General features: G+C 43.2%; 1 protein-coding gene across 1 annotated transcript in view; it reads left to right on the top strand.

Annotated features, from left to right (window-relative positions):
* The window catches only part of kif11 (kinesin family member 11), a 33055-nt gene extending 22002 nt beyond the window's left edge, over nt 1–11053 (top strand). Inside the window, exons 19-27 of the mRNA XM_031308575.2 lie at nt 339–464; nt 3360–3515; nt 4080–4219; nt 5162–5322; nt 6585–6703; nt 6878–7100; nt 7923–8080; nt 9038–9148; nt 10755–11053. Of these exons, the coding sequence (XP_031164435.1) occupies nt 339–464; nt 3360–3515; nt 4080–4219; nt 5162–5322; nt 6585–6703; nt 6878–7100; nt 7923–8080; nt 9038–9148; nt 10755–10865 (1305 nt within the window). The 3' untranslated portion in view covers nt 10866–11053. The remainder of the gene's footprint in view (nt 1–338; nt 465–3359; nt 3516–4079; nt 4220–5161; nt 5323–6584; nt 6704–6877; nt 7101–7922; nt 8081–9037; nt 9149–10754) is intronic.
* The last annotated feature ends 2095 nt before the right edge of the window (nt 11054–13148 follow it).

Raw genomic sequence — 13148 nt, forward strand, 5'->3', positions numbered from 1 at the left:
TTAAATTAAACCGCTTATTAACATGCGCTTGATGCCCCGTGTGAGCTGATGACCTCATCTGTTGACATTTCTGAATGCCTTCCTACAGTCGCTTAATAAAAGCTTTCCACACAAACAAACGTACATGTGTCGTTAGTGTGAGAACAAAATGAGATTTTAACCGTCAGGCTCGGACAGAAAAATGGGGCCCAATCCGCACTCTAGTTGGGGTCATCCCTTTTTAAACAGGACTAGGGTCATTGTTGGACGCAAAACATATTTTACTTAAACCTAACATATTTCGTGTGTGTGTGTGTGTGTGTGTGTGTGTGTGTGTGTGTGTGTGTGTGTGTGTGTAGGAAGAGCATCGGCAGGACATGGAGGATGTGCTGGTGGCTCGGACTCTGATGGGTCTGTCGGCTGTGAAGGAGCTCAACGACACTCTGAGGGCCACCGTGGAGACGCAGCGCGCTCTGGCCGACAAGGTGACGCCATATCTGTGTTCTGTCTTCTGTTTATACTAGGGCTGTCAACAAATATTCTAAATTTGAATACAAAAATGTACATTCAAATATAAGAGTAAGAAAAGGGCACTAGCGCGGCTATCGGCCTCACGCGATCAGCCTCTGCTGCCTAAAGGCAGTTACAGACATACCAGACGGCCGACCGTCGGCAGTAAAGCCAGTGTGACTGATCAGTCTCCCCGAGTTGGTCAGAAAAGTTCCTCAGAACACACCGAAGAGACGAGACGTAATACGTCTCCATAACAGCAGGCGGCGCTAATCTGTATTGTCTTCCAAAAAATGAAAACTGGCAGCTGATTGGACAAACGCGTCCAATTTTCCGATTTTTCCAACGGCCGTTACTGACGACTCGTTCAGAATACGATCTCATATTGTACTAAAATAGTTCACCGAAACGTGTTTCTGAAAACATTTTAAGAGAGAAATAGGCCGTGCAGTTGCTGAATCTGTCTTCATTTCAGATCAACAAAAGGTCAGTTTAGAAGATTTTCGTCAGATTTTGAGAGGCTTAGTCACTCTCATCCCGCTTGCCATTTCCGGGTGAGTCCCGACTGCCCTGTCTCCGACTGAACAAGTCAGGTCGGCCAAAATGAAGGCCGACGGCTCCTCCAACGGACGACGGCACGGAACACACCGAACAGACTCGAGTCACCGACCTCGCCAGACTGTCCAACGGCCGATTATCGACCCGGTGTGTAGCTGCCTTAAACGTTCAGCCTCCTGTCTGACTGAGGCCCAGTCGGTCGAGAAGAGAAGTCACAGCGAGCGACTGGGCGTGTTGATGACGTTCTATCATGTGGCTGTAAACAAAATTCTTTTTAAAAAGTAAACCAACAACGAGAGCGAAGAAGACAGCACAATGACGCTAACGTAAATCTTTAACTGCAGAGACAACGAGAAAATATCATCGGACATATTCATCGTTGTTTATGACCAAATTACGAATTGCTCTGACGGCAGTCTAATCTGCTGTCTCCTGCACGCTCTAGAGCACACGTGTCAAACTCAAGGCCCGCGGGCCAAATCCGGCCCCTTGCTAATTTTGATCCGGCCCTTATATACATTTAGGGTCGCAATACATTTTGGCCCAAATACTTTTTGTCACTTTTCACAAAACAACATTTCTGACATTTTTGATCCGTTTTCCAAACGTTTTTAGCATTTTCTTCGACATTTATGTCGACCAAACTGTAAGTGAGAAGACTATGAAACGTGCAATAGAGTCCGGATCGGGCTGAATTTTTCTGTCCGAGCCCGGCCCGCGTCCGACACAGTTAAAATCTCATTTTTTTGTCTCATACTAATGAAACATGTACGTTTGTCTGTGTGGAAAGCTTTTATTAAGCAGCTGTAGGAAGGCATTCAGAAATGTCAACAGATGAGGTCATCAGCGCACACGGGGCATCAAGCGCTCGTTAATAAGCTGTTTAATTTAATCAATGTTCAATGTGTTAACCAGGGGAGAGTCGTTACCTCCAGGGCCGAAGTTATAAAATGAATAATGTTGAGGTTAAAATCCCGTTTCTGGTGAGCAGATGAATAAACTTGGCTTCCAGTCTGGGGTTTATCTTAAACTTAAACTTATTCCACCAACCACTAGGGCTGCACGATATGAGGAAAAGCTGCGATGTGCGATAACATTGTTTAATATTGCGATATGACTTGCAATAAATATACAAATGTGAATGTTAGCTATACTGTTCCCATGTCTTAGTGCTTTAATAGGTTCTTTGCGAACCTAAACATTGAATAGCCTATTCCCACTGAATAAAGAAATCAAATAGATCATTTTTGACATGCTTTCATTGAACAAATTACACATAAATGAGGCATTATAACTATAAGAAATTAACATTCGACCAAAATCTTTTAAACTGACCTTTGTTGATCTGAAATGAAGACAGATTCAGCAACTGCACGGCCTATTTCTCTCTTCAAATGTTTTCAGAAACACGTTTCGGTGAACTATTTTAGTCCAATATGAGATCGTATTCTGAACGAGACGCCATGACAGTCTGGCTGTGAATTTCCGGAGAGAAAAAAGACCCACGTGACGCGTTCGTCCAATCAGCTGCCGGTTTTCATTTTCTGGGAAATAATCAGACTGTTAATGGAAGCAATACAGAGCAGCGCCGCCTGCTGCTATGGAGACGTATTACGCTTCGCGTCGTCTCAGTGTGTAAACGGTTTTCCCTTATTCATCGTGTCAGGCTGTCTGTTGCGATGTGGTCATCGCGCTAGTTCATATCGCGATGACGATGAAAATTCGATGTATCGTTCAGCCCTACCAACCACCATCTGCTCCGGTCGCATCTATACGTCTGCTTCCTCTTTCTCCATCTCTCTTCTGCCCACTACACACACGCACTGAGCTCTCTTAAAGGAGCCGCAGCACCATTTTACAACAAATGCCATATCGCGCTGATGTGACCGAGCCTGACCCGAACCCGACCCTCATTTCTAAATATCTGTCCGAGCCCGACGGGTCCTGACGGGCCGGGCCTGGTTCGGTAAGTCAAAGATATTTGACTTTTCCCATGACATAAAAGCAATAAACGAAGTCTGGCCCTTGATGTGATTCTCATTTTCTAGTGTGGCCCTTAGGGGAGTTGTGTTTGACACCCCTGCTCTAGAGAGAAGGAGGGAGAGAGAGAGAGAGAGCTAACGTTACACAAGCAGTTATGTCTCCCGTTGTATTGTTTGCCCTCTTATGGACATAATGCGCAAATATTCAAATGTCATTTTTGGCCCATTTGACAGCCCTAGCTTTTACTAAAGACTCAATGACAGGAATGGCCTGAAATTGTATTGTGCTAAACCCTTCTCCTCATCTTCATTCCCTCCCGTGTCCCTCAGGTGGAGGCGATGAAGGAGCTGGGCGTGTCGTTCGGCGGCTTGGTTCGGGAGCTGGCCGGCCTGCGGGAGGAAGCTGTGCAAGGCCTCAGCTCGCTGCAGGCCGAACACGGCAAGCTGGAGGACGAGATCAGACAGGCGCAGGACAGACACCAGACGGTAAGAGCGTGTTCAGACAGCCTGCGTCGGCCGTCCCACGGTCCAGCAAAAACGCTCTCCATTCATTTTGAATGGGGGTAGTGCGCAGGCAGTGGCAGGGAGTTCAGGCATAGAGCAGTTTTAAATTTATATTATACCTAATTCAATACATTGTACACATTTCCACCAGGGCAGCATTTCAGGCTCACAAATGGTTTCTTGCTTTAACCCGTGAATTTTTATTTGACACGGTCCTCACTAAGCTGTTTAAATGTGTAAACGCATCAGTTTCCAGAGGTTTCACCCCAAAAAAATGCATGTCATCAGTTTCAGTGCAAAATGGAAATCACATAACTACATGAACCAGATCTTTTTCTACTTTAGAAATAAACCTGGTCAGATGAGAATGTCATTATAATATATTGCTTGAGTTTAGGTTTCTTTCAATAAATGTGTCTTTTGTTTGTTAGGGCAAACCAAACTAGCGTTCTTCTGTTTTTCATGTCAACCCCCTGCTTATAAATAAGTCAGTTATTTTGATAAATGTAAAATAACTAACGTTATTACTGTGCTTCCTGCTGTCAGGGTATGAAGCAGACCATGCAGTTGCTGCAGGAACAACTCAACCTGCTGACCATGGAGGCCCAGAAGGACTACGCTGACCTGCGCTCCGCCTCCACCGCTCTACAGAAACCTCTACAGACCGTCCAGGAGAACATCAGCAGGTCAGTCACGAGACGGGGCCATGAAAAACACCCGCAAGGTTTTCCTTTGTACCTCCAAAAGCTACAAACACAAAGTCAAATTTATTATCAGCAACTTTAAAGGTGCCGTAGGTAGGATTGTGAAGATACAGGACTTGGCCAAAAATCTGAACATCAACAACTTCTCAGTCCCTCCCCCCTTTCTGCTAAAGCCCAAAACGGTCTCCTAAGCCCCTCCCCCCACAAGGGAGAATGAATACATGAGCAGTGATTGACACGCAGTTAGACACCCCTCCCCTGGCCCTGATTGGTGCATCTGAACAGGGAGCCGTGGATTTTTGCAAATCTCACTACAGGCTGTAGGTGGAGCCATTATATATATTATTTTATTTTTTTAAATGACCTGCTTCATGTAGTTCTACTGGAACACAGGGTCAGTTTCAGCAAATATGACAAAGTTAGTTTTATAAGGCTTACCTACTGCATCTTTAATTGTGTTTAGAACATAGACGAGATATAAAAATAACGGACGTAGCTTCCGGGTCTGAAAAGTGAAGCCAACGCTGAAGCTCCTTAAAGCTGCATTCTGTCTAACTTCCAGCAGGGGGCGACTCCACCGGCTCCAAAAAGAAGTCTGTTTCTATGGAAGTCTCTGAGAAAATGAGCCGACTTCTCACTTGATTTTTATGTTCTGCTTGTTCAACGGCTGTTTGGTAAATTTCTACTGAACACATTAAGAGCGGATTTAAATTGTCATTTTTATTCTCAATCATCTCATCATTTTGGCACTGGTAATTTTCCTCTGGTGCTGGCTAAAGCCTCTTTGGAGTAGGTGCCAAAAATTCCTCTTATGTAGGAAAAACCCTGGTGTCCATTATTTTTATGGTCTCTGGTTTATGTCCCATTATTTATTTTTTTTTCCCCCGTTCCCGTTGTCACCATCTTGTGTCTCCCTGTGTGCAGCGGTTGCAGTACAGTAGAGCGCCAGGCGTCGGCCCAGGCAGACCTCCTCTCCTCCACCTCCGCCTCCCTCGCCTCCTCCCTGCGTCTGAGCGCCGACGAAAGCCAACAGGCGCTGGACGAGATGACGGGGTGCTGCTCGCACCTCCACGGCTCCGTGTCCGGTACGTCATCTCCTCCACTTGTCATTTAAAGAGCCCCTTTTATGCTTTTTTTTATGTTGGGGTTTTTCCCGTAATTGAGTGTGTTATACAGTATTTTGTGTATGTACTAGATGTGTAAAGTACAAAAAAACACCCTTCACTGCAAATTAAGCTTTCTCTCCCACAGACAGACTTTTTCTTAACTGCCTGAAAACGCTCCGCCCACATTCCTGTTTGAAATTCCTCAATTAGTGATGTCATTGATTGAAAAATCCAGCCCAGTTTTTCCACGTGCTGCCTGAGCAAGCAACCTTGTTTTGAATTTGGTTGACCAATCGCAACAGAGTGGGCCAGCTGACCAATCGGAGCGAACTGGGCTTTTCAGGAAGGCGGGCCCAGAGCTCAGACAGAGTAGGCTCGTTCGAGATGAGCCCGGCCTGCGCAGAATCAATCCCCGGCGATCTCCCAATGCATGCTGGGTAGATCTGTGTGTCTTGATCCCGACTTGCTCTGACGTCACGCACACGTGGGCAACGATAACCTCACGAGATCAAGGCGGCCGCAGGTTTGAGAGCCAGGCGGACCCAGAGGATGATGGGGAAACGCCGGCCTTTCAGCTGATCTAACAGCTGATTGGTTCAGAATCGACTCAACATGTTTTTATATAAACTTTTTATTGATTTTGATTCGGAGGGATTTTAACTGCTATTTGTCTGATTTTAAAGGCTTATTCTGTACAGAACACCTGTTGTGTGGCTGATAGTTACGTTTAGAAGATTAAATCTGATCAGATTACAGATCATCTACAGTCCGTTTATTAATATCAGCAACAGATCACATGTAGAGCATTTTGACAGCTACTCTGTCTTAATATAATATATAACTGGAGACTGTGTACAAGCTGGGTCTGATAACCTTTGTTTTTAAATCAGGCCTTACAGGATGTGAGTGTTTGTCACTTCCTGTTCAGCCTGAAGGCTGCTGGAAACGGATGTGAACAGTCTGACTTGATTTTTGTCACCGCTCCCCCGGCTGCTGCCGCCTGCTCTCGTCCACTTTACAGGCCGGTTATCTCCAACGAGCCTAGAGTGTTTCAGGCAGAGTAGCTGCAGCAGTGGGCAGTATGAGAAACCTGAAACCCAAAGCGTGTAAACCTATTGCAGTAGGACCCCACGAGTACAAATGTGATGCTGAAAGGGAGCATAATAGGGGCTCTTTAAACCCCACATCTGCAGAACATTCAGTGTGCGTTTAGTGCTGATGCTGTGGATTGGTGTCTGCAGGTCTGGTCCAGCGGGACCTCCAGTGGACCTCCAGAGCCAGGGAGCATGCAGAGACTCAAGCCCAGGAACACCTCTCACTGTCGGGGAAGATTTCCACTGAAGCTCAGACCCTCTGTCAGGTAAAAACGCCCTCTGACCTTTGCAGGTTTCTGTCTTTTTAGTTTGATTTATTAAAAATAATAATAAGCTGATAGTCATCCCTTATTTATACTGCTGTTTAAGGTTTCACTGTATCACCACAAACGCTTCACCTGGGAGATTAACAGGACTCTAACCCTCCATCTTTTGCCCAGAGCGTGGCGACGCGCTGCACTGAACAGCTCCGGGCGGCCGAGGAGGAGCTGTCCAGTCGGCAGGCGGAGGTGACGCGGTCTCTGGTGGCCGTGCAGAACCAGACCTCCGCGGACCGGACGGTCTTGAACCAACAGCAGGCCGAGCTGCGGGACCACGTGGAGACGAGCCAAGACCTGGTCCAGGGCTTCCTGCAGGAAGAGCTGCAGCAGGACCTTCCCACCGGTAAGTGATTTTAACCTGGGCGTCTGTTTCTGTTTCTCTGTTTAAAGGTGCTGTAGGTAGGATTGAGAAGATCCAGGACTCTTTTTTTTCTCCAGGAAAATTTGAACATCGACAACTTCTCAGTCCCTCCCCCCCTTCTGCTAAAGCCCAAAACGGTCTCCTAAGCCCCTCCCCCCACAAGGGAGAATGAATGCATGAGCAGTGATTGACACGCAGTGCCCTGATTGGTGCATCTGAACAGGGAGCGGTGGATTTTTTGCAAATCACACTACAGGCTGTAGGTGGAGCCAGAGGAGCTGGATTTTTGGTTTTAAATGACGATGATGTAGTTCTACTCAGACCTAGGGTCAGTTTCAGCAAATACGACAGAAAGTTAGTTTTATAAGGCTTACCTACTGCACCTTTTTAAGTACATTTTCATTTTTAATAGGGATAGACCGATTATCGGCCCTGGCTGATTAACGGGCTGGTTTTCGGCAGTTTATTTGCCTGATAACCGATAAAGTTAACGAATTAAAAAGTGGTCTACTTTGGCTCCTCCACAGCTCTGTGTCTGTCCCTCTGCTTCGGTTTCACTCACCACTGAATGTCCACACACACACACACACACACACACACACACACACACACACCACTATCTGACTCTCTGTTACTGGGGATTATGTTGAAAGTTTCTCATTTATTAAGTAATTGCTTAAAGCATTCAAACAACGTTTAGTGTTGGAGTTTGTAACATTCCAAAACCTTCATTTTGACTTAAAGATTTTCATGTTCACTGTAAATGCGTATCTGTTCCTAAAACGGTTCTGCTGTTGCCTTCAGGTGCGACCCCTCAGCGTCGGGAGTTTGTGTATCCCCGGCAGCTGGAGAAGTCGCGGAGCCGCAGCGAGCTGCTGGAGAGCCTGCGGAGGCGGCAGGAGGAGCTGCAGGTCGCCATGGAGAAGGAGCATCATCAGGAGGAAGAGGAGGAGGTCGATCACGTACGTTCACTTTTTCTCTTCCGGAGTCAGACACGCTCTGCATCACTCAGACACCTATCTAATACCCAATCAGTTCTGTTTTGACTGAATTCATTCATAATGTCGATTCATTTCTGACACTAACTCGACTTTAGATGTGATTCTGGGTTTTCCCCGCCGTTATGAGGTGTAAGACCTAAACCAAATTAATGTAACTTTTCAGAGATCTAATGACTGTAGTTGGTCCCCAGTGGACTTCTTTAGCAACTTCTGTCTTTAAGCTTTTTGACTGTTATTTATTTATTATCTGCTCTAGCTTTTCCAGTGTTTTACACACATATATGGTGATAATAACAGTCCAAAATGACGCAAAACCACCACAAAGAGACACAAACCGACCACAAAGAGACGCCAAATGACCTCAGAGACCCAAAACGACCCCAAAGAAAACAAAAAGTCCCACAGAGACCCAATGTACGAGGGAAATTACACTTTCTTAAATTGAAAAACGTCACATCTAAGTCTTCCACAAAGCCAGGGAAAACACTGGATCTGTATTCAATGCCAACATGATTTTGGCTTTGTGTATATTGTATATATAATTTGGATTTGCACCTTTTTCTTTAACCTTTTTTTAGTTTTTTTTTTTTTAAATGTATTTGCACTCCTCCCACTTTGTTTTGACACTGATGCAAACCAATCTCACTTGGCATAAATAGTTTGACCTTATCTCAGTTGAATTATTTGCCGTGCTTCTCTGGACATTTTTTGCTTATACACTTCAACGTTGGTTTAAAATTCCTCTTTTCCAGGTCATTTTGTCAACACATGAGGATAGATTTGTGTTTTTTTTTTATCCTATTTCTTTATTTTTCAGCATTTGTTGAGCTAAACTCAAAAGAAATACTACCTGTTTCCTGGAATAAAGTTACGTTTTGCTCCATTTTCACCTTCCACGTTCCTCTCTGTGGTGTCTAGGACTCTCTGGAGGACGAGCTCAGCACTTGCAACGAAAGCTTGGCCACAGAGCCGTCCTTCATCGACGAGAACCTCGTCTTCAACGAGAGCAAACGGGTTCCCTTCTTCAAGGTGAGCAGCAAAAACTGAAACCATTTTTATTTGAACTAACGCTGATTTTCCCCACTGGGCGTGTCTGTGCTGCGTCCCCTCCGCGCCGCTGTTTTGTCCCGTCCTCCACCGCGCGCCATACCACACCGGGAGCGTCTCAGAAGCGGAGCGTCTTGCTGCCCGACTCGCAGATTATATTGTCTGTACGAGAACTTTACAGAACAATCCCGTGTTTACTAAGCTAGTATCTACCTTCCACTCCAAGAGCTCCTACAGTTAAACTCCATGCCTGCTCTTTTCTGGCGTTGTCTTTATAATAAAGATCTGTGAGGTCGTATTATGTTTATCAACCTCCAGGATGAATCTCTCGTTGCAACATGGCATCGTGACTTTGCGTAAACATACACGCCACTTTCCTAAAGCCAAATGGCGTGTTATCTGTACGCATTTTGAGCTATCCACGTGTATGTCTACGCTGTATACAGCACGTGAGAACGTCACGTGCGTGTAAAGGAAAGAGTTTAGGGAAGGAACATTGGGAAAGGCTTTAGTAACACTCAAAAATGACAAAAAACACGACAGTGACCAACGTCACACGCTTAGGGAAACAAACGGTTGGGTTTAGGAAAAGAACATTGGGAAAGGCTTTATTAAAAAAACAAACTTTTGATAAACGCCACAGGCGGGACGCGATCCCGGCTCTCCTGGGTGAAAGTCCTATGTTTTACCCATCCACCCCCCCCCAAAAACCAACCAACCTCCCTCCTTTCATACTACTCGCTACGGCAATAATACACATGTAATGTAGGTCGATGGAGGCCAAACGGCGTTGATAAACACGCTAAACGACGAGTATGCGTCTTGATAACACGCAAAAACGGCATACGAATTGGCGTGTCATACATACGCCACTTAGTGAGATCAGTCTGCTCGTCATCCGTGGTGTTGTAGAGGAGACATAAACGATATTTTTTTTTGGGGGGGGGTTCCTTTTGGTAAATTGACTGGATACTCCCTTCACTTCCTGCCCGGCTGTCCGAACACCCTGCGGCTCTCTTGAAAATAGACCACGCTCGCTTCTGGGATGCAACTGGTGGAATATCAAGCATTGACTAGGGCTGCACAAGTAATCGCAATTTCATCAAAATCGCAATACAGGCTAGTGCAATATCAAAATCACAGGGGGGGGGCGGCGCAATATTTGTTAAAGGCAAAATCTGTGTCTAACCATTCTGATGAAGTAGTGTGGTGCTGCAGAGACGTCCTGGACTACAGAAAACATCTTTTTTTTGGTACAGATTCTCGCATAAATCGCACTATAATCATTTAAAAAATAAATATTTTCATATTTTTCAATGAAAATTAGAATAATGTTCCAAAAATGATCATTCCCTCCAATATCGTGAATCATATCGCAATCGCAATATCAGTCAAAAGAATTGTAATCTCATTTATTTTATGGCTCTGGAACGCAGCGCAGACGTGCCCGGTGGAAAATAGGCGTACATTTGACCTAAAAAGGTTGAAAAAATAGACGTTTATAATGCTTACCCGCATTTCAGCACATTTTACTTTCTTTGTATTGCTTCCCATAATTCTATATTCTTGTAATTTTTCCCTTTTCCAGCAAAAGAAGAGCAGCAAGAAGGAGGCAAAGATGCTCGCCAAGTATAAAGCGTCCGAAAACGATGCCACAACGCCTCAGAAATCCAAACTGCCACTCCGCTGTCAGAACTAAAACAAGTTTTTTAAATGCGTTATTCTATAAACAATGTTATTACTTTACAACTATCTCATATTGTGTTTTTAAATCTTTTTGTCTTCTACGTGTCAGGATGATGTCTCGTGACGTCTCTTGTTTTAGTAAACGATTATTGTCTCGACGTTTTCAAGTTGTAAAATTAAAGAGATTTATACTTGTTTTTATACTTTTGTTATTCATGAGTTCGTTCACACTTTCTTTATTCTGAGAAATGGGACCGGATATATCAAGTTTGTCCAAAATGATGAACTAAAGATTGAAGTGATGCACTTCTTTTAAAAGGGAAGCAACAGGATCTGTCCCAATGACTGTGGAGTAACTAAAGTAACTAGTAACTAAAGATGTAACAGATGAATGTAGTGGAGTAACTGAAGTAACTAGTAACTAAAGTAACTAGTAACTAAAGATGTAACCGATGAATGTAGTGGAGTAACTGAAGTAACTAGTAACTAAAGTAACTAGTAACTAAAGATGTAACAGATGAATGTAGTGGAGTAACTGAAGTAACTAGTAACTAAAGTAACTAGTAACTAAAGATGTAACAGATGAATGTAGTGGAGTAACTGAAGTAACTAGTAACTAAAGTAACTAGTAACTAAAGATGTAACAGATGAATGTAGTGGAGTAACTAAAGTAACTAGTAACTAAAGTAACTAGTAACTAAAGATGTAACAGATGAATGTAGTGGAGTAACTAAAGTAACTAGTAACTAAAGATGTAACAGATGAATGTAGTGGAGTAACTAAAGTAACTAGTAACTAAAGCTTAACTAAAGATGTAACAGATGAATGTAGTGGAGTAACTGAAGTAACTAGTAAATAAAGATGTAATAGATGAATGTAGTGGAGTAACTAAAGTAACTAGTAACTAGAGCTGTAACAGATGAATGTAGTGGAGTAACTAAAGTAACTAAAGCTGGAACAGATGAATGTAGTGGAGTAACTAAAGTAACTAGTAACTAAAGCTGGAACAGATGAATGTAGTGGAGTAACTAAAGTAACTAGTAAAGCTGGAACAGATGAATGTAGTGGAGTAACTAAAGTAACTAGTAACTAAAGCTGGAACAGATGAATGTCGTGGAGTAACTAAAGTAACTAGTAACTAAAGCTGGAACAGATGAATGTAGTGGAGTAACTAAAGTAACTAGTAACTAAAGCTGGAACAGATGAATGTAGTGGAGTAACTAAAGTAACTAGTAACTAAAGCTGGAACAGATGAATGTAGTGGAGTAACTAAAGTAACTAGTAACTAAAGCTGTAACAGATGAATGTCGTGGAGTAACTAAAGTAACTAGTAACTAAAGCTGGAACAGATGAATGTAGTGGAGTAAAAAGTCCAATATTTCTCTCTGAAATGTAGCGGAGTAGAAGTAGAAAGTGGCATGAAAAGAAAAGACTAAAGTAAAGTACAAGTACCTCAACATTTGGACTGAAGTGCAGTACTGGTGTAAATGTACTTAGTTACATTCCACCAATGGGTGTGCTTTTAAATATTGAACAGAGCCAGTGACACAGTCCATTTGGAATTTGGGCAAATGCCAGAAGGTCCGCCCCATATGGGCCACTACTGATAATGTCTTGTTTATTTTGATAAGTTATTTTATGCATGCAGCCACAAATATTCCAGATTGTACTGCGGCGAGGTGCGTGGAAAGACTCACTCAGAAGGCAGAGTTACTAATTTCCAAATTAGGTTATTGCCAGAAATGGGGAAAATGCCACGGCTGTTTTCTGATCCCCGTCCGTCACTGAACAGAGCCAAGCTGGCTGTTGCCAGAAATTGGACTTTGTGATGAAGACAAAAAGTAAATAGTAGATGCACACAATCAGCATTCAAGATAGAAAGATAAAATAGACTTTATTAATCCCACGCTGGGGAAATTCCTGTGCTACAGCAGCTCAAAAAAAAAAAAAATACACGCATCAGAATACAAATACACATTAAGTAGACACAGGAGAAAAAATATACGTAAAGTATAAGAAATAGGAAAAATAGAATTAGTTAAAATATATATATATAATAGTAATAAAACAAACCTATTTACACAAACACCCTTATATAAACAGGCAGTATATAAACAGATATACAGATGAATAGATATGACATATTGGAGATAACAGAGTGATAACTAAAATATGCATAGTGCAGAATATTGTCCAGTGATGGCTCATATTGCAGAAACAGTGCCACATTATTACATTTTTAAATTATGTTTTAGATGAACTAGTTTAGGATTGTTGTTCTTAATAAGTTTTGTCG

The sequence above is a fragment of the Sander lucioperca genome, chromosome 15 (genome assembly GCF_008315115.2).
Source record: "Sander lucioperca isolate FBNREF2018 chromosome 15, SLUC_FBN_1.2, whole genome shotgun sequence".
Taxonomy (NCBI): Eukaryota; Metazoa; Chordata; class Actinopteri; order Perciformes; family Percidae; genus Sander; species Sander lucioperca.